The sequence below is a fragment of the Maniola jurtina genome, chromosome 17 (assembly GCF_905333055.1).
Source record: "Maniola jurtina chromosome 17, ilManJurt1.1, whole genome shotgun sequence".
In the NCBI taxonomy this organism is placed as follows: domain Eukaryota; kingdom Metazoa; phylum Arthropoda; class Insecta; order Lepidoptera; family Nymphalidae; genus Maniola; species Maniola jurtina.
Window position 1 is genome coordinate 6,087,650 of NC_060045.1, and position 21,773 is coordinate 6,109,422.

The window sequence follows — 21,773 nt, forward strand, 5'->3', positions numbered from 1 at the left end:
CAAGCGCAGCGGGAATGCACCACTTTTTAAATACATTTCTACGGTAACTTTCAATTACTTTGCGACAGATATAAAGAACGAAATAATAATTATGAAATGAAAACATGCTCGTCTGAAAAGAGCACGGCAGTGGATTTAATCAGTTTCATGACATCGCCCGTGAATCTGTTTTCATTTTTTATCGTTTTTATACGAGAAATCACTGACCTCAACTAATACTGGACTTACGATTGCCGACCTGTTTTTGAAGAAACTTGATTTTTGCTGTTTTAGCCCATGATAGCAGTAGGTAGTGAGTTATTCGGAACTAACATGGACACCTCTAGGCCTCTAAGTACGTGCTACGGAGTTGGTCTATAAATCGGTATCTTAGGTAGTTATGATTTATAGAGACTTAATTAGATTAGGCTAGCTATACGTTATATTATAAAACTTTCAATAAAAAAATTAGATAAGCCTACCTAAAAACTTATTTCCCCTCTAATAAGTAATAACATGCCAGATCGAGATTTCGAATAAAAATAGATCAAACAGGCAACGTTTCTTTGGAATCTTTACTTAATAAAGTAAAGATTCCAAAGAAATTATTTAGTTTAAATTACTTGAAAATATGATATAGTTTTTACGATACTTTTACTACATGCAGTGACCTGTTTATAAATACAATAACTTATTTCGCATGGGACTACATTCAATTCCAATGTATGTAATCTTTTGTACTCGTACGTTTCACAGAGATTAATGTGTACCGAGATGTCGATGAATAACTATTTATAAGGTGCACCTTTTAACGATATCATAATACGTAGCACCTGGCTGGCTGATTAAAAGCAAAATGGGCTGAGAGCATATTTTTTTTACTTTTCATCTGTACATACCTACTTAGATAGATTAGAAAGTTTGTGTTGGAAAGTTTGTAGCGATGAGGCCGCCAATTGTACCTAAGTACCTTATTTGATAATTGCTATGTGTTTTTGGGTCAATTAAAAAAAGTTATTCGTTGAATTATAATCGAATTAAAATTTATCGAAGCGAATTCGCTGCAACGGTTTTGTAGCGGAGATACTCTGTTTGAAGCATAGTTATAAATACATGTATTGTGTTAAGTATATAAGTACTTAGTACTTACTTGCTGTTTTTAACGTTTAACTGTTGTAAATAGTGTTTAAACACTAAAACAAACCATGCGTTATTAAGTTTGCGTCTGTGCAAAATGTTACCTTGTGCAAGTCACAAGCTTCACCTTTTAAACCCCGCTACCAAGTACTTGGGTAGTAGGTACCAAGTAAATTCACACCTTCCAATGTTCACCCAATGTATAAACTGCGAACAAATCGATTAAGCGCCAGTCGGGGGCAGAAGTTATTAGTTTCACTGTTTCTGTTTTCTTCGACTTCAATTTACAAGCTCGATACTTACCAAAGTATCGAATTTGCTAGTATTTATTACCTCACCTCGCGAAATAAGCGCTAATAAAAATTTGGCGTGAATAAGTAGGTATATGGTAATCTAAGCTGGATTAAATAAAAGAAAGAAGGTTTACTTTTTTCAGTGTCAGATATGTTTCGTCATTAAAATTGAAAAGAATGAAGACAGCTTTTAGAACTAAGTAAACTACAAGTGTAAATTAAAAATTTATAACACCCCCGACAAGTGAAGGTTACAGTAACTAGAAAAGACCGAAAATACCTGATAACTTTCAAACGCTGAACTGATTTTCTTGGACTATTCCGCGCCTACGATCTAAAGTATCTGTGTTTTCCAAAACATCATTTTCAAATAAATAATTATGTATTTAGGCAACGTCCATCTCGACAGCTTGACATTTGTCAATTGTCATAATATTATGAACCTAACGGTTATGTAACCTTCTTTTCTACAAGAAAACTAGAAAAGAGCTGATAACTCTTAAACGGCTGAACCAATTTTTTTGGATTTTAGCTAAGAACACTCTCGATCAAACCACCTTTCAAACAAAAAAAACTAAATTAAAATCGGTTCATTCGTTTAGGCGCTACGATGCCACAGACAGATACACAGATACACAGATACACAGATACACAGATACACAGATACACAGATACACAGACACACAGATACACAGATACACACGTCAAACTTATAACACCCCTCTTTTTGGGTCGGGGGTTAAAAACAATAAATAATTGTAGAAAACGCTACATACCACGATTTTGCTGACTTTATCTTTACTTTACTTTGAAAAGATGGTATGTACCCGTTATCTACAATTTATTATGTCGTCAAACCACGAAATAAGCTTAAAATCATTATACCAAATCACATTTTAAATTATAATTTAATTTTTTGTTTTCATTTCAGTTATTTCTTTGCGTGTAAGTTATCTGATAGGTAATAGCATAAAGCCAATATTCTTACTAAAATAATCACTTTAAAAACACTAACTAAACTGGGCCATAACGCCCTGATCTGAATAAAAATGAATTCCCAGAAATTCTGCCATTTTAATACTAAACAATTTCATCGTAGTGTTTTATTCGAAGTAATATTATAATGTAACTCTGCCGTATAAAAGGAACGCCATTAGCATACTTTTCACTTTGAATCATTGAAAGCTCCTTACAAAGTAAGATACAAATCTCAGATAAGTAAGTATAGTAAATCACTAGTCAATAATCATGAGATCTAAAAGCTTTTTTAGCGTCTGTTTTTCCTATAAAGAGGTATTTAGTTTTTAACATGGACTTAGATTAGCTAGATACCGCAAGCCGTCCGTCTAGACTCTAGGTGTACCCGATATTAATTGAGCCAAAGAGTCAAGCGCCTATTTGATTTTCATTCCTCTGGACCTTTTCACAACCTGTGGTGCGACGTCGCATCGTAGTCCAGTAGTTTTTCACTTGGAAAGTTTTCCGGGATTTTTGAAAATTGGTGACTTTATAGATTTCGACATGCTCTTTTCCAATTTTCACTTTGCTACCTCGTATCTTTGCCGCTCGCACCGCCGTACTGGAGAAATGACGCCTAAAACTCCTGGAAATCTTTCCAGGTAAGCCATTTTTTGAGCACCAAATGACTATACCTACTATCGTAAAAATCTACGATACAACGCATCGTGGGAATTTACGTACATGGGAATCACACTGAGGTGCGAAGTCGTTCTTGCGATGCGACGTCGCACCACAAGTACCTATAGTGAAAAGGATCTCTCACAATACTACGAGTATCATTCCTCTTTGCAAATTTTAAAAATCGATCCTCATTCCTCTCTCCTGTTGGAGTCTGTTGGCTCACTGACGCATGACGATTAAAATTTAAAAGTTGTGACTGCGCGTCGTTGTGAGACGTCATCGTAGATACAACAAGTGTAAATTAAAAATTTATAACACCCCCGACAAGTGAAGGTTACAGTAACTAGAAAAGAAAAATAAAACCGACTTCAAAACCATAAACACTAAAAAGTAAAAAATAACTTTTGTTTAGCTACACTTGTAATGTACCTAGGTAAGGTATGAAGTCGAGCGAGCATATTGAAACAAAATTAGAAATCCAAGAGTGAAGCTCGCCCGACTTCATACCTAGGCACATTACAAGTGTAGCTAAACAAAAGTTATTTTTTACTTTTTGTGGTTTTGAAGTCGGTTTAATTTTATTTTGAAAATTTTTTATTTCACAATTTTTAGTGGCCCCACTGTACTATAATATGCTATGCCCAGTTAAAACCCTACTGTTTACTAAGCTATTACACTGATCGCGAGCAATTTGCTCCTATCCATTGAGGAGTTCTGTTCTCCATCTCCAAAGATATTCATCGTCTTTGAGTAATCGGGGAACATACTTAAAAAAAAAAAAAAAGATTCCGACGAATTGAGAACCTCCTCCTTTTTTGGAAGTCGGTTAAAAAGAGCTGATAACTTTCAAACGACTGAACCGATTCTCTTGGATTATAGCTAACAACACCCTCGATCAAGCCACCTTTCAAACAAAACTAAATTAAAATCGGTTCATTAGTTTAGGAGCTACGATGCCACAGACAGATACACAGATACACACGTCAAACTTATAACACCCCTCTTTTTGGGTCGGGGGTTAATAATTCTTTAACGTTATCGTCAGGGTATTTCGATCTTCTGGCAATCTGGTAAATAGCTGTATACTACATATACCTAAGTGACTATTGCCTACACGAGTGAAGGGATCAGATTGAAGTGTTTGCTCGGCACCCATTACGTCCGATGGGATAATGGTGGCACTTCGATTGACACGCGGAGATGAGATTCACTGCGAACCAGAATTAATGGAATATGAACTAGTACTTACCCATATTAATCAAATACAATAGTGGGTATGTAATCTGGTATATATAATCTTGTACATACTAATAATACTTCAGAGGTATATTTTTCTCTGACTTTATACTGCATCAAAAAGAACTCCACTGGGAGTAAGGCAGTCGGTAAGCTATGAAAAATGTTATTTTTCACCTCCCTTATACACAACGATCGGTTATAGAGTCACGTAGGAGCCGGTGATTTCAATTTCACATAGAGCCTTTGAAAACTAGTCCAAGAAATTCTTTGAAGATAAAATTCTAGGTATTGACTGTTTATTTGAAGATGCGGAAGAAAAATAGCACATTTATCATATATTTTGGCATTTAAGTAGGACGATAGATAATGTGGAAAACACGTGTTCACACGTCTCGCCAAAGCCAACCTATATAATTTTCTATGCTATGTGTTATGAAAGAAAAGATGGGAAGAACAGCAACAAACCCAAAAAAAGGTTCCAGGCCAGCGTAATGCTGTATGCTTTGTAATAAAATACAGCATATGGCGCTGCTATTTTCAGTCGAAATCTCTTCCAGGTGACGCCACGGCTACGTAGTATGCAGGTAACTAATTAAAACTATTTTTTACTATCATACTACAAGATGACTCGCCATGGTGGTAAGTACTGGAAATCGGAGCGACCGACCGAAAAAGCAATTGTGAAAAGTCATAGTTGGCCAATTTTGTCTCAGTAGCAAATGGCTTACAAGAAGTAGATTAAGAGTCCATGACTGGTAATCCACAGACGAAAGTTTCTAGCAAACTGATCAATATTTCCGTTCGCGAGCGAGAGCGCTTAACGTGATGGGATTGAGTAGTTTTGAAGATCAGTTTTATGAGTAATCTTTAATACAATTACAATGTTACATAAGGGCATATTAAAATACTAGATGTAAATTAAAAACATTATATTCTATACCTATTTATGCTGATGGCATATTTTTGGCACAAGATAGGGTAAGGACATGAAACAATTAATCAGCACCTGCATCGAAAAATATTTAGAAAAAAATATTCCTTTAATTTTTTTTATTTTATTAATTATTAATTGTATTATATTAACTATTTACATTATTTATTGCTGAAGGCGCTTTATGGACAAACGCTATCCAGTATCCGCGTCAAAAATAACGCATTTTGCAGACCTGAAAATGCAAAACGATATCATTTACTTAGTTGACTCATTCAAAACCTAGATTGTAAAGAAATAATCTACAAGAAAGATTAAAATAAATGATTAGTTTAAAGGAATTTTATAAATGCATGACTTTACTTAGCCGAGAATTAACTAAGTACCTACTTACTCTGAACGAAAAATTACCAAAACTTTTTAAAAATTCAAAGAGAAAAATATGTTAATAGTGTTGCTTTTATACAGTGCTCACCTACATTATAATATTACTTAGCTAAAACTCTATGAAAAAGGTGTAGAACAAAGAAAGAGGGCAGGAGAGAAAAGTTTTGCTACTGTGTTCCATTTTCGTTTTATAATTCATTTTTTAACCCCCGACCCAAAAAGAGGGGTGTTATAAGTTTGACGTGTGTATCTGTGTATCTGTGTATCTGTCTGTGGCATCGTAGCGCCTAAACGAATGAACCGATTTTAATTTAGTTTTTTTTGTTTGAAAGGTGGCTTGATCGAGAGTGTTCTTAGCTATAATCTAAAAAAATTGGTTCAGCCGTTTAAGAGTTATCAGCTCTTTTCTAGTTTTCTTGTAGAAAAGAAGGTTAGATAACCGTTAGGTTCATAATATTATGTCAATTGACAAATGTCAAGCTGTCAAGATGGACGTTGCCTAAATACATAATTATTTTTTTGAAAATGATGTTTTGGAAAACTCAAATACTTTGGATCATCGGGGGTGCTATAAATTTTTAATTTACACTTGTTGTTTATCATTTCATTCTTCAATATAATTATTTAGCACATAAGTGGTAAGCAGTGTGTTCTTATAAGGGGGAGATCCCAATTCGATTTCCAGCAGGGGTTTAGGAATCTATTATTTTTAAACTGTCTCCGGTCTATATGGATGGAGGCTTCGGCCGGAGCCAGTGACCACCCTGCCGGCCAAGTGATTTAGCATTTCGGTGTGATGATGCGTAGAAGCTGATTTGAATTATCATCATCGTCACCTTATCGCCGGCAACTACTGCGAACGTGTCTCCAATCAGAGTGAGAAGGGTTTAGGCCATACTGCACCACGCTAGCCAAGTGTGGATTGGGATACTTCAAACACATTTGAGAACTTTATGGAGAGCTCACATCAGGTATGCATGTCTGATGTTTTTCTTCACTTGTTAGGAAATATGTCATTTAGTTTTTAGTTAAATCTTTATTTGCTTTGGGGTTTTTATCCTCTTGGATATACCAACCATATTGTAGCATTATGAACCTACCTTTGTCTTAAAAAATAAGCTAGATACTAAGTTTTCTAACTTGAATATAACATTAAGTTAAAAATTTAAAAATCAAAAAGTTATTCATTATTCGGCTGGGTGCTGCTGCCTTAATTAATTTAAAAAAAAAAGATTTTTTCTCGTCCCTACGTAATCCTAAGAGAAAATTAGAGGAAAATACAATTGAAAGAATCGCGAGCACTCCAATTCCAACAAAGGATTTCGAATACTTTTAATTACAAATTAGAAGCTCAGCACTTTTTGAGTCAGGTAATCAAATTTCTAGTATCCATTATTATGCAAATTTTCATTAACAAACGACGGCTTTTAAGAGCCTACTCAAATACTGTGATTTTATATTAGTCTTATTTAAATTAAACATTTACTGTTCTATCTATAAAGTACCTATTTACGTACTAAAATTTGTACTATACTTGGGGGCTTGGGCATTGATGAATCAGTCAGTGAGTAAGTCAGAACTTTCTCTTTATTTTTTATACTTAGATTGTGTATATTACTGATCTATAAACCAGACCTAAAACCATAGAAATAAATCAAGAATATATCACAGAAACTTACCAAGATTTAATATCTCTGTGGCTTTACCACGAAGCTGACGGAAAATAATTAATAACTAACCCTAATTAATAGGTACGCACCAACTTACTCCAATGAGTACGTAGGCACTTATCAAAGTTCCAAGTAATGACTATTAAATATTTTGAAAGGCGAAATAATAATGGAAAGACTGCCTGCCTACCGACTACCTTCGGTCGCCAGTTAACCAGAAAAAGCCTTCAAACGGTTTCGGCACTCGAAAGGGAAATTGGGGTGACATTAATGTTTATATATTTTCTTTGGAACACCATAATTGAGGAGAACCCGGTTCCTTTCTAAATGTCCGATGTAAGATTTACATTTGTCGTTGTTACTATTCAATTAAGACTCTTTTTAACCGAAAAGGGTTTCAATTAAATTCGCCATTTACTTTTTTCTAGATTAATCATTTAAGTTAGTTTATGTAGGGAAACTGGAAAAAACGTGTAGCCATAATAACTGTCAAATGTTTATATTATTTGGAAAGGTACGTATAATTTTTCCTTTAGCAAATTCGTTAAATAAGACGTAAAATAAATTGCTACCAGTGCAAAATTCAAGATTATAAATTAAAAAGTTGGGAAATTATTTTTTTTCTGTTCCCAAAATATATACTAAAAACATAGGTAGAAACGTCAGTTGGAATATAATGCTGGCAAGGGTCCAACTTTCTTTCCCTACCAAGAAAAAGCCAAAAAAAAACTCGGTTGTACCTGACCCTTTAAAAAGGTATTTACCTAAGCCCTTTTTTCTTATTTTCCTGATCAATAGCACAGAATAAATAAATAAAATAATAAGTATTAAGTATTACAACTTGTGAACTCATAGCTATAAATCATACTTATGTTAAAACATCTAAGATATATCGCACGTAGGGCACCTAAGGCGTGAAGATATTCCGGAAGATCTTGAATAAATATCTATCGACAGACAACCTAATGCATTTCGAATTTCCCAGCGATATAGCTTAGGTGCAGAAGCTCATATATCTCAGACACATTAGTCAGATTGAAATCTCTTTGGTGGACTTAGAATTGCAAAACAGTGCAACCACTCGGATGCTGTTTGATTCAAAGAAAATTCTTTTTTTACGATTCGTCGCTGCAAATTCAATTTATTCCCAGACTCTCACCACTTCAACATTCATGCTAGGACATAACATTTTGGATTCGGTAAAATCGAATTTCTTAGTGTAAATAATATTTTCGTAATTTCGAGTTACTTTTAAAGTTCATGCAGAAGATATACTTAAATAATCCTGAAATACTGGAAAATAAGTCTATATAATAATATTTCGTTATTTACTGATATAGTTTGAAAATTGACGGACTTTCATACTAAACATTCATCGGCTATTTTAACCCCTTGGGGATAGAATTTCCGAAAAACACATACCTACTTATTCCTTCTTTTTCAACCAAAACTCGTAAACCTAAATAAGTACCAATTTTAAAACTGACCAACTTTCAAGCAAATTTCAAACCCCTATTTTATACCCTTAGGGGTGGTATTCAAGATTCCTTCGTTATAATAGTGAAATGTGAAATTTCAACCCGATTTGCCCAGTAGTTTGAGCTGTGCGTCGCGTCGATAGATCAATCAGTAAGTCAATCACCTTTTCTTGTCTTGCAAGCGACAGTCGTATAGGGGATGTTCAGCATTCACTGACTTTAGTGGTTTATGTACAGCAGCTGAAGCTAAATATCCTAATCCTATAAATGTGAAAGTGTGGATGTTTGGATGTTTGTTACTCAATCACGCAAAAATGGCAGAACGGATTTGGATGAAATTTGGAACGGAGATAGATTATACCCTGGATTAACACATAGGCTACTTTTTATCCCGGAAAATCAAAGAGTTCTTGCGGGATTTTGAAAAATGTAAATCTATTAAGTATTACTATTAATAAAAATAGTAGAGAATAAACTATTTACTAGATTTAAGGCAACGAGCTGCCTAACTTCTTAATTAAAATATATCCACACTTATTACTCTTTGCCGCTCGTTCATTTGTTTCTCTCGAAGCGGTTAATCAAACTCGAAGGAGCACGCGATGTCAGCGGAAACTAATTTGATCTAAAGTTCGCGGTTTCAAGGCATCTAATTTTCCCCCACTAGTTATGATCTTTAATACAATGTACATTGTATTATCAGTCTCATTTCACAGCTCAACTTCTTAACAAGCTCCGAAATGTTTGCGTAGCACGCACGCAAAACTTTGACTTATTAACTAGGCATACCTTTTGCATACCTACTTTGAATATACTATATGTATATTAGCTCATTACCGACCTAGCACAGCCCGCAAAATCGTTAGCATAATATCAGTTTTTAATTATTATATGGATTTGAGAGTGTGCTGTGTAAACAGTAAACACACTTGCACACACCCATACACGTAACTTAGTATAAAACTTAAATTGTTTTTTAGTGGTTTTTATTAAAGAATGAGCATGTAAATTAGCGTATTCTTGTTTATTATTAGCCTAGCTAAGTTGAGGTAAATCTGCTAAATTAAAAGATTTCTATGTACTTATATTATACTTAGACTACCTGTAGGTAATCTAAGTATATTATACTCAACCCAAGAGTTTTATATAAAAGCCGGTACAGTATGGATTGAGCAAAGTCAATTCCGTAAGTACGGTTAGTTAACCGCCGTGACCGAATTTCAGTTGAAACTTTGATTATAAGGCTTAAACGCGCTCTACCTTGAAATATGGAGGATCTTAGGCTGATAGGCGTAGCTCAGTCGTAAATTTAAGACTATAATAAATTACTTCATCACAGGTAAAGCTACCTACGTTTAATATAATTTAAAGTAGGTATAAGGACGATAGTTTTCTTACGAGATCTTGTGTAATGTATGCAAAATTTATAATGATAACATTATGATACATACATAGTATTAAGATTTAGATAGGACAAAATAAGGTAGCTAGATTACTATCCTTTACTTTGGAGAATTCTCAGGCTTTCTCACGAGATGTTTTACTTCACCGTTAAAGTAGGTAAGTGATTTTTTTTTCTCTCTTTATTGTGAAGATTAGTCACTTAGTAAGTATGTCGCTTCGTTATTAAAATAACAAGTGTAAATTAAAAATTTATAACACCCCCGACGATCCAAAGTATTTGAGTTTTCCAAAACATCATTTTCAAATAAATAATTATGTATTTAGGCAACGTCCATCTTGACAGCTTGACATTTGTCTATTGACATAATATTATTATGAACCTAACGGTTATCTAACCTTCTTTTCTACAAGAAAACTAGAAAAAAGCTGATAACTCTTAAACGGCTGAAGCAATTTTTTTAGATTATAGCTAAGAACACTCTCGATCAAGCCACCTTTCAAACAAAAAAAACTAAATTAAAATTGGTTCATTCATTTAGGCGCTACGATGCCACGGACAGATACACAGATACACAGATACACAGACACACAGATACACAGATACACAGATACACAGATACACAGATACACACGTCAAACTTATAACACCCCTCTTTTTGGGTCGGGGGTTAAAAACAATTATTATCATCAAAAAAAGCAAGAGATATTGTTTGCTTAAGATGCACATAACTTGGAAAAGATAGACGTCGAACCCTGGAGCCTCCAAATAGGAATCTTAACCACTGACTATTACCGCTCTCAGTGAGAATATGCTATATTAAGAAAAAGCTCCATATCTGAAAACGGGACATTCGGTGTAGTAAGTAGTATATTTACTACGGAAAAGCCCCGTGGGTATATTTTGAAGCGTCGCTTACCTTTTTCGACTTTCCATTTTTCCTTAGAAGCTTGGCACAACAAAGCCCTCTAGTGTCCGGCAGGGGAGCGGGCGGCTTGCGCGGCCAGCAGAGACGCTTCGGAGACTCCACCACCGCCTCACTCCGCGCCTCCTCCTTATCTTCACACATGCTCCCCCACCCTATTTTACCCAACACTCACAACCGAGATATCGATGCTTTATGAGAACCTCTGGCATTGTTTTCTCCTATAAAACTACACGATAACACTATCTCACTCTAATTTATCGTGGTAAATAGCCGCCTTGCAAAAATCTCCTTCACTTTATGTGCGCTACGTTGCTACGCTTAGCAAATATCTACGGGGCCGTTTCCCTAAAGGAAGAAGATAAGTTCGATACGTTTGTACTATTTTATTTATAAATGCTAAGTGCGGGCTATCTACTCACTACTGCGGGCCATCGAAACGTCCGATTTAACATCTGAAACAAAAGAAAGCTAGTTAATTAGAGTAATCCAATTATTACAAGCACCATTTACGATAATTATTTAAAATTCTAAAATAGATTCAAAATCTTTATTTATAGTGTCTCTCGTGCTACGTCTAATAAATAACATACCAATACCATCCTTACTCTTTGGCTCTACCACCTGTTGGAAATGCAGATTCTAAGTACTAAGAAGAGCTGGCAAGAACCTCAGTTTGTTCTTTTCAAATCATAAAGAAGGGACAATAATATCAATGTAACAATTTACTAAGCAAACCATCTTGTGGGAAACTGAAACCTCAGCCGGTAGCTTCCACGCAACTTTGCTACTAAAGAATTCAACAATTGTATTTATAGCCTCGACTTAATAAGTCTGTTTTAATGTTCACAATGTTTAAATTGTGTAATGGTAAATCTAAAAATTCAATTTAAAAAAAATTAAGTTGTAATGAAGAATGTTGTGACGAGAAAACAATATTTTGTTGCACCGTTAAAAGCGCTTCGTTCCTAGAAACAAGTGAAGTAGGTATACCTACCTAATTCCATAGTAATGTGATTTATTTTAAGTCCATAATAATTAATGTTAAAGCCACATTAAGTATTTGTTATTAGTATATAGGTACAAACTACAAATCATTGATTTAAAATCTAAATATTAATAATTAATTAGACCTTAATATTGCTTTGCAAGTCTCCATCAATATAGCGCAAATCGCATACAAAACAGGTGCTTTATGAAGGAATATTTAACAGTGTATTTAATCAAAAGCTGATTTTTATTGACGTTCAATGAATATTTAATGGCGACTGGGGGCTCGTGACGGGTATCTGGTCGACATAATTATCGCAAAGTCATTGAATTCTTCCGAACTCTTCGATCCATCGACTCCATCGCGTCGATATAAGAGAGAGGATGGAATAGAATAGAATTATTTTTTATTCAAATAAACTTTACAAGTGCGTTTGAATCGTCAAAAAAAATTACCATTTACCACATAAGACAAACATAATAATTAACCTCATTAGCTCAAGTGCCGGACTGAATTCAAAAAGGTCGTGGGTTCGAATCTCACCCGTTGCACTATTGTCTAGGGTAAGTAATAAACACTAAGTATAGTGCGTTTCATCGGATAGTACATATGGCGTTATATTGGCTCCCCTGTCTGTTGGTCATTGGCACCATATTAGCATGAGAAGACGTAGATTTTGTTTATTTTCATTTGATTTTCATTTCATTCATTCAGGAAAATCAAATAAAAATAAACAAAATCTGCGTCTTCTTATGCAAATATGGTGCCAATGACTTGGACAGACAGGGGAGCCAACATAACGCCATAGGTACTATTCGATGAAACGCACTATAACAAACATATTTTACTAGTGGTACATATTGGTAGTAGGGAATTAAGTTTTGTAAAGTTGATTAAGCAGCATTTACTTAGGTAGTACTACTGTTTACTTTGTTATATCAACACAGGTTATAAGTAGGTACCTACTACGTAATGAAAAAGAAAAAGTAATGAAATTAATCAAGAGCTGACTGCCAAGAATAAGCAGCGTTGTGAATCGCGAACGCAGGTACGTAAAGATAGGTAAGTAGGTGCCCCACCGCAACGTTGGACCCGTTCCAGCGGCTAATATCCCATTCTGTTTGTCTTGCGAGCCAATAAAATGACTTTTATGCAAATCATACGAATTCTATACATTTTTGATGAGCTCTCAGACACATTCGCGGCAGTTAATTAATACATTTTTCAATCAAAACTTTGTAATTCTGAAATACTTTGAATTTTGCGAAGGTTTGTTGAAGTGCTTTAGATTGACTCTAACTTTTAAATTAAGGCAGAAGTTAAAATAATTACAAATATTATTAATAACATAGTATACATTGTAATTAACAACAGCGACTGAACGTGATATAGTTGATAGATTCTTTAATGATAAAGTTGCATGGAAACAACCGGATGAGCTTTCAGTTGAAGATACTTATGTAATAAATTATTACATCGATATTGTAACGGAACCCGTATAGGATCACTTTGTTGTCTGTATGTCTGTCTGTCTGTCAGTCTGTCCGTCTGTCCGTCTGTCCATCTGTCGTGTGTGTCAAGAAAACCTATAGGGTACTTTCCGTTGACCTAGAATCATAAAATTATTATTAGACGATTTTATTTACTTTACGTGGCATTGCAACGCATGCCGGGTACAGCTAGTGTTTAATAAATTTGAAAAGAGCAACTGCTGACTTTCTTACCGGCTTTTTAGGCTCAGTACAATCTGCTTTCTGAATCCGTGATAGAGTTAGTTCATAAAAATATTTTTTAAATTTCGATTTTTTTTTTAGAATTTTGATATTAAGGCGTAAAAAGTGAAAATATAACTCCGTCTACTATACTAACTAAATATACGAATTTTTGTATTGCTGTACAGACTGACCGTTCATAAATTCCTAATATTTTATGGTTCACTGGTTTTTCGGCTTTTCAGTTGCCAATATTCATATCTAAAGCAAACATTTTACAGTCCAATAGCTCTCCCGCTACCGTAGGTATAAATGGTACAGCTATTTATTAAAGTATTTTTCTTCAAAAGTTATATTTCTTAGGTAATGGTTTGTATTATAGCTACTTTCGTTATGGATAATATACTTACATAGGTGTAAAGTTTTATAAACGATAGATTAGTTGTCTACCGTTTATATAACCGTGAGCTTTCAGCTTGCAGCAAAAAAAAACATTAAACATGTGAATGTTTGACAGGTCGTCGTATCTCTTAACTTGTTGAATTTACGTTTGCATTGCAGAAAATCGCGTGACAATAAGTATTTTAAAATTCTTTCAAAGATGTTTCAAATTCATTTCATCAAATTATATGACAATGCAAACTCAGTTCGATACAGAGTTTTCAACATGTTTTTATGTAAATGTTTCGTCAGTGCAAACTCACGATTAGGCAGGTTTCGGTATGCTTTTTGATACAATGTAAAATGTGTGCTTTTCAAGTCTAGAAGAACCAATTGTCTCTCCCGATTGCATACTTTAGGTAGGTAGGTACTGTTGATAGAAATGGGTAACCCTCAACTTATTTTATAATGTAGTGCATTAAAGATAAAAAGTAAATTTTTTAAATTCAATCGGCTCTTATGAAGAGAAATCGCGGAAAATCTAAGGCAATGAAAACTGTTACAAGCCATAATCAAGTATAATCGTGTGGAATATTTCTAGCTTCACTTATCTTAACCGAGTGAACAAACAGAGTTGAGATAAAATAACTTTCATAATCCACCCTCATTAATGAACACAAATAGGCACTCCAGAACATTCCCGTCTGCCAGAGCCCCGAGCCCGAAGTTTGTTGACATGGGAGAATTTTTCTGCTTTTTTTTGCCGAGGCCGAGTCTAGCGTCGACGTATAAACCGCTTTATATTATAAAAATCAAGTGTTTTTCAAACTAAAACGACATGCCGGAGCATGTACGATATGGAAATGAAGCTGAGGGAAAATTAGCTTTTATTGTTTGTGAAAAACACCATCAAAAGTCGTATAAACATGGAGAAAAGCAATTGTACCTATACCTAATGTATAAAAGACGCGACGTTTGTGTCGAAATGTAAATGAAAATGTGAATATATAGAAATCGATCAAGTGCGAGTCAGATTCGCGTACTAAGTTTTTCATACCATCGTAAAAGAAATAACACTTTTTACCCGACTACGGCAAAACCAAAAGGAAGGGTTATAATTTCAGCAGTCCATTTAATTTTCATGGCTGCCATTTTAAATATTTATTCTTTGTCATAGCGGCAATAGAAATACACATTCCGTAAAAATTTCAATTCTACTTTTTACGGTTCACGAGATACAGCCGTCTGACAGACAGACGGACGGACGGAACCATAAAAAACTGGTGATGCCCGCGACTTTAAACGCATGGATTTTTTTAAAATTCCGTGGGAACTCTTTGACTTTCCAGGATAATAAAACCATACAAAACCTTTGTGCCTAGTAAACTGCTAGTAGAAAATATTATGTAGATACATGTCCCTAAGTAGGTAAGTACGTTTTAAATTGAATGATTATTACAGAAATTAATTTTTGGTTTTAATAAACTTGGACACATAGGTTTTCTAATTATATGAGCGCCTTTGCTCTTTAGGATAGTGAAGTTTATATTTTGATACAGGTATTATACACTTAAATAAACTCATCAGATTTGGCACCCAAATAATTGTAATAGAACTTTACACAAGAAACTTGTGTTGAATTTTGGGATTAGCTGGATTCTAATAGAAAATTAAGTAACTTAAAATTACTGAAATAGGTACTTATACTAATCAAATCTACATAAACACAGTCTACGAGTTTCACTATTAAAACCACTAAGACATAACTGACATTTATAGGAGTTACTACAAAACAAATGAAAAAGAAGATAAAAAAAGAACGGAAACTTTTCTAATCAATCTATTCTTACCAACGAACAACAAGCAAGGAATCTATCGCCTCAACTATCTTTAGATCACTAAATAACTACTTCACTACGGCATCGACAAGTGAAAACTTTTTCGTAGCTACGCGCTTTGTTTAGGCGCTACGCCGCCGCCCTCGGAGCCGTAGCCGCTCTGACTGGCGTAGAGCTTTCGCCCGCCTTATATACCTACGCGGCAACCCCTAACGTGCTTTCCCGCCAAACGAGGCATAAAGTCCCGTACTTGTAACATTCAGCCAGTATCGTTTACGATGCGAGGTTTTCGTAAATAGTAAGTCGTTCGTTTCAAATGCTTACTTTGTAACACAAATTAGAGATCAAGTCGCTACGTGACTCATAAATATGAATTCGGCTTACGTTGCGACTTTTCGAGTTTCGACATCGAAATCTTTTGACTGCGGAAGCAAAACAAGCGATCGTTTCGTTCAGCTGATCTTTTTTCTTCAGTTTTTCACTGACGAGCAGAGACAAGCTACTGAAACGAGGTTCTTTAAAGGGCTAACTGAATTGTACAAACTAAATATTATTCTATACTTTATACAAACAAGTACAGTTTGCTGCTTTTGCTATTGGATTTGTTAGCCCTGCAATAAAATTACTAAACTTAGGACTCATTTTGCAGCGGTACATAAAGAACCTGGTTTTTACCCTTTTTTCGATTAATAAATCTAGAGTGAGAAACTTGTTTTTTGACAGTCAATTCTTTATTTATAGCAATGAGCGTAGCACCGTAACTGTTTTGGGGATCCCTCTTAGAGCAGTAGGTATATTATCAGTTAAAACTCACACTGTAGTATTAGTTGATGCCTAGGTTTTGAGCCATATAATTCTTACTTAATAAAACCGATTTTGATAAAACATATATTTGCTCAGATATGTCATATGACATAGCAAATGCGTCTGTAAAAATGTATGTTTCTTTAAAAATATGTTTTCTGCAACAATTTTTACATTTACATAAGTCTCTGACTAGAGTGTAAGATAGATACTTTATTTTTATCTCTGAATTTGCTTGATTGGTATTTTGTACCATTTATTATAATGAAACTAGTCTCAGTTTAAAAAACATTTCACCAAACGATATAAAAGTCACGTTGTTCTCATGCTCAAACACAAGGCATAAAGTATTCAGCCTCCCAGATACTTTAAAAGCACAGACAAATCATTATAAAGACGCGTTTTGTACTATTGTATGATAGTACTCACCTTAAGCCCCGGCCTTTCATTCGTATTTCAAAGCACAACACATGTTAATTCAAGCAGCTTATAAAAAACAAGCGTAAAAACCACTGAACGGATCGGTACAGGCACATTTGTAGAATTTAATACACAAACGAGTTTGTTTACACAAGCCTGATACAAAATAAGATATTAAAGCGTGTTGTGTTAGGGCGGGCTGGAGCGCCTACTAGCGGCGGATGCCGGAATCTGCAAGGGCAGCAGGGCTGGGGTAGCAACTGTAGCTTTCTTTCTCGTTCGCACGCGTAGTTCCTCAATAAGGGCTGCCTATTGAGTTACGCAAAAAGGACGCTTTTATCAATGACATAGGATATATTATAACAGCTACGTACTCCAATCCGGCCCCTCGCCAGGCTGCGCGTAGTAGCCTTGAGTGAGCCTTATGTTTTCATCCCGTGTGCGTAATAAAACGTTTAGGGAGGGGGACCAGTGACTTCTTCTGAAGGATTTATGGAGGAATCTCTAGAATTAATTCGGGCCGATTTTGGCCCTCACGGCCGTCAAGGGCTGATGTTAGCAGGCTTTGCGTTATTTACATAATAATTATTGCGAACATGTTAGCGCTGTTTGATTTGAATATTATTGTTGCTTCGTATTTACACATCCGTAGGATTCACATACCAAAATCAAATGATCTTCTCAATTGTGTTTTTAAACAACTGGCGCTTATATGAAATAAAAAATTAAAAACATTTTAAAATAGACTTTATTACAAAAAGTTGCAAAGTAAAAATAGAGATGCAAGTACAGAAAAATAAATAAATACTTATATTACAGAATCAACACCATTTTCAATGGTAAATAAATGAAAACATATTAGAAAAATTAAGTAACACAGATAGTTTTCTCAAATATTTTCTGTAAAAAATAAGCAAACTTTGTACATTTTACAGTTTACAGTTAGTTTTACATTCGAGTATATACAACAAGTTTATCTATTGTGACGGTAATGCACTAAATGTAGGTACTAACGCAATCTTATAAATACGTCACCAATTTTTAATTACTACAAAAATCTATGCAATTCAAAAAAATTGAGGGTTCTAAAATATTGACAAAAAATTGCTATAATTATTAAAAATAATAGGTCAAAATATTATTAGCGTAGTAGATAAGGCGGTAACGCGTAGCGTAAGTTTAGTATGCCCACACATATTTTCATATTTTCAAAAACAAAACTTTAATAACTTTGTTAAAGTAAAAAACATCTGATTGCACATTCAAAAATAATAGCATTTTCCTGTATTCGCATTACAATTTTTATGGCAATTAAAAAGTAGTGGTGTATACAACAAATTTGTCTAATGTGACATTCATGTACTATTATTTCGCAATGTTACAAATATAATAATAATTTCCTATATTTCAAAATTATCCAATAAGCATGGGCTCTAACTTTCCAGAGTCATACAATTTCTTGACATCCGATCCACCACCCACACAGGTACCGTTTATAAACACTTGTGGAACCTGAAATGAAAATATAAATAAAAAAAACAGCACCAAAAACCAAATTGAGAATCTACTTCTTTTTGGAAGCTGGTTAAAGACTATAACAATTAATGAATATACTTTATAATAATTACTAGATAATGCCTCTGAATTTGTCCGTTTGGATTTAGATTTTTGAAAATTCTGAGGGAAATCTTTGATTTTCTGGGATAAAAATAGCTAATGTCCTTTCCTGGGATGCAAGCTTTTTTTATACCAAATTTCATCAAAATCGGATAAACGGATGAGCGTGATAAGCTAGCAGACAGACACACACACACTTTCGCATTTATAATATGAATATGGAAATCACTAAAAATAGACTAATTAGTTAGTTAGTTACTAACAATTCTTGAAAGAATATTCAGATTGTTACGAAAACCATTTCTCATATAAATTATACCATTTAATGACAGTATTCAGAAACAAATATAGATGGCATCACTGGTCATACCTACATAATGTTACAGCAAAATACTGACAGATGGAGCTGTGGTAAAGAAAAATTAAATTTTACCGAGCTGGAAGTTTCAAGTTATAATAAAATGTATTTCCTGATGGCTAAAATATTTAGGACTAGCAACTGCAGAAATTTCGAAAAATCCATTCTTATATTTTGTTTACATTATGAAGAAACCTCACTCCAAAATTTCAGCTTTTTAAGTCCACTGGTTTAGTCTGAGCATTGATATTGAGTCAGTCATTGAGTGAATCAGGACTTTTTTTTTGTATAAACTCACAGATATTAAGGTGAATTTAAAATTGGATTTAATGTGCTTTCCAAAACCCCCACATAATAAAAAGTTTAATTTTAACACATAAGACAAAGTCATGTTCATTTCAAAAATCTTGCAACATTTAGTACCAATAGGATATTAATTGTTTTTGTGGCTCTATTAGTCTTAATAATTCTTAATTTTCATTATCATTAGTATGGATGTATGCAGGCTTACAGAGTTATGATCCCAAAATCATAAATTAAGGACTTGCAAGATATCTCTTCTTTACCAACCAGGTAAATTACACTACGGACAATAACTCTTAACAGTCTAACCAATCAATCATACATTTATTTAAAATTTAAAATCATTGACATTATTTATTTAAAAAATGAGGATTGCTTGTTTCAACTTCAAGGAATTTTAGATGAAATTTCCTTTAAGTTACAAAAAATTATTGAAGTCCGAAACTAGTGGGCATTAATGGCATATCACATTTCGATAACATCATGAAATCCTGCAAAATTGCACTATCTATTTTGATCATTGTAAATAAAACAAGAAGTAGATAGTTACAATTTTCCAACAATGATCCTAAGCGAATAGTTTACCTCTACAACAAGGATATTGTGTTCTGATTCACATATGTGTGAAAAATTGTCTAAATTTAAATATTGCACCACAATAATGACATCACAGATAACATTGATTTGGGGTCATTATGAATCAGTTTAATTTTTAACTTCTTACATGCTGATTACAGTTACTTACAGTTCTGAATCCAGAGATTTGTGCTAGACTATCCTGAATGGCTTGTCCATCATCACGCTCGTCTAACTCGTACACTTTTATCGGTTGTTTAACTTTTCCGAAGACCTTAAAAATATAAAGTAGGTATCTATAAGGCTTAAGAAAAGTAACAGGAGAGCAAATCAATAACTCGCTTTATAGTAAAATATAAATTAGACTAAGACACAAAATCGGATAGGTATATTTATACATACCTATTAATTAGAACTTAGGTCTTAAAAATAATTAAACTTTTTTTAAATATATAAAACAAAGAAAACAAAATATTATATCCTATACAGGATACTCACATCCTTAGCTAGCTTGCAGTAAGGGCAATATGATTTCGAGAACACAACCACTTTTTCTTGAGAAATAGCGTCCTTAATAAATTGTTGAATCTCTGCAGAGTTGGCCATTTTTGATGAGCGTGAAATTTTACTACCCAACAATCCCATTAAAACGTTTGACACATGGATGAGTAATTTGACACTAATGAGTAATGACATTGACAAGTGACAACTAACCAGTGTGATCATAACGAAAATAGAGAATCTGTCAAACTAAAGAGTATTGGAATTAATGAATTTTTTTTTTCATCGTTGATAAGTTAGCTCCTGAGTTTTGACTGTGATGTCACCAAGTGGTAAGTGGTGAACCAGATGCAGTCAAAAATATCCAGTTAACTAGCTAACTTTGAACGATTATGACAATATTAATAATCCCATACCTTGGTTTTGCGAGGAATCAAACCAGAACGCAACCGCTGGGTAGCACATCTTTGCTGGTAGGGCTAGTGACTAGTGACTAGCCAATCACTCACCATGTTTATTTAGGAATCTTTGACATCGACAAACATAAAAATTCACAAACCTACCAAATCTTGCCAATTTAACAAAAAAAATATGTTATGAAACATGTTCGAAAACTAAGTAGTTAAATCTGCCCAAATGGCAGCAATGTATCACAAATGGTAGCACTGGACAGATATTTCGTATTTCATTGGTCAATGACACATCATGACAGTGACCAAACCACAGAGTACTCACTATAGACCAAACCAAAGACTAGAAGACAGAATATTGATTTGTTTGATATATATTTAAACTAACTACAGCGCGGGAAAAAGTGTAACTATTTATTGTCGGGTAGATAATTACTAATACAGGGAATCGAATTATTAATATAAAATTATTCACAAACTGATTCAGGCGGAGACACGTGCCAATTACATTATTTAAGGAAAAATAGATGCAGGAATCTAAAGTACCTAGTTACTTTATGTTATTCCAGTTCCTACACTTAGGGTGGAGTTCGCCGACTTTTAAAACGGCTGATTATTAGAAAACCGGCTGATTAAGTGATTTTTACTGTTCACCAGCACCTAACCGAGGTTTGCAGCCCTAAAACGGCCGTTTTACCTAACCGAGCTCGGAAGGGTCGTTTAACCGGGGTTTCCACATTTTTACATCTGTTGTGCCCTTGTGTACAGAGTAATTTAGAT

At 34.2% G+C, this 21,773-nt stretch overlaps 2 protein-coding genes across 3 annotated transcripts in view; both read right to left on the bottom strand.

Moving 5' to 3' along the window:
• Nucleotides 1-11,431, bottom strand: part of LOC123873541 — an 83,150-nt gene extending 71,719 nt beyond the window's left edge. For both annotated transcript variants that reach the window (XM_045918403.1, XM_045918404.1), the window contains exon 1: nucleotides 11,077-11,431. In XM_045918403.1, the coding sequence (XP_045774359.1) occupies nucleotides 11,077-11,226 (150 nt within the window). In that variant the 5' untranslated portion in view covers nucleotides 11,227-11,431. The remainder of the gene's footprint in view (nucleotides 1-11,076) is intronic.
• Nucleotides 11,432-17,958: 6,527 nt separating this feature from the next.
• Nucleotides 17,959-20,763, bottom strand: LOC123873542 (glutaredoxin-C4-like). Its single transcript, XM_045918405.1, has 3 exons — nucleotides 20,581-20,763; nucleotides 20,252-20,356; nucleotides 17,959-18,740 (listed from the first exon to the last, which is right to left on the bottom strand). Exons 1-3 carry the CDS (start codon nucleotides 20,725-20,727, stop codon nucleotides 18,642-18,644), a joined length of 351 nt encoding a protein of 116 aa, XP_045774361.1. The 5' UTR covers nucleotides 20,728-20,763; the 3' UTR covers nucleotides 17,959-18,641.
• Between the last annotated feature and the right edge of the window lie 1,010 nt (nucleotides 20,764-21,773).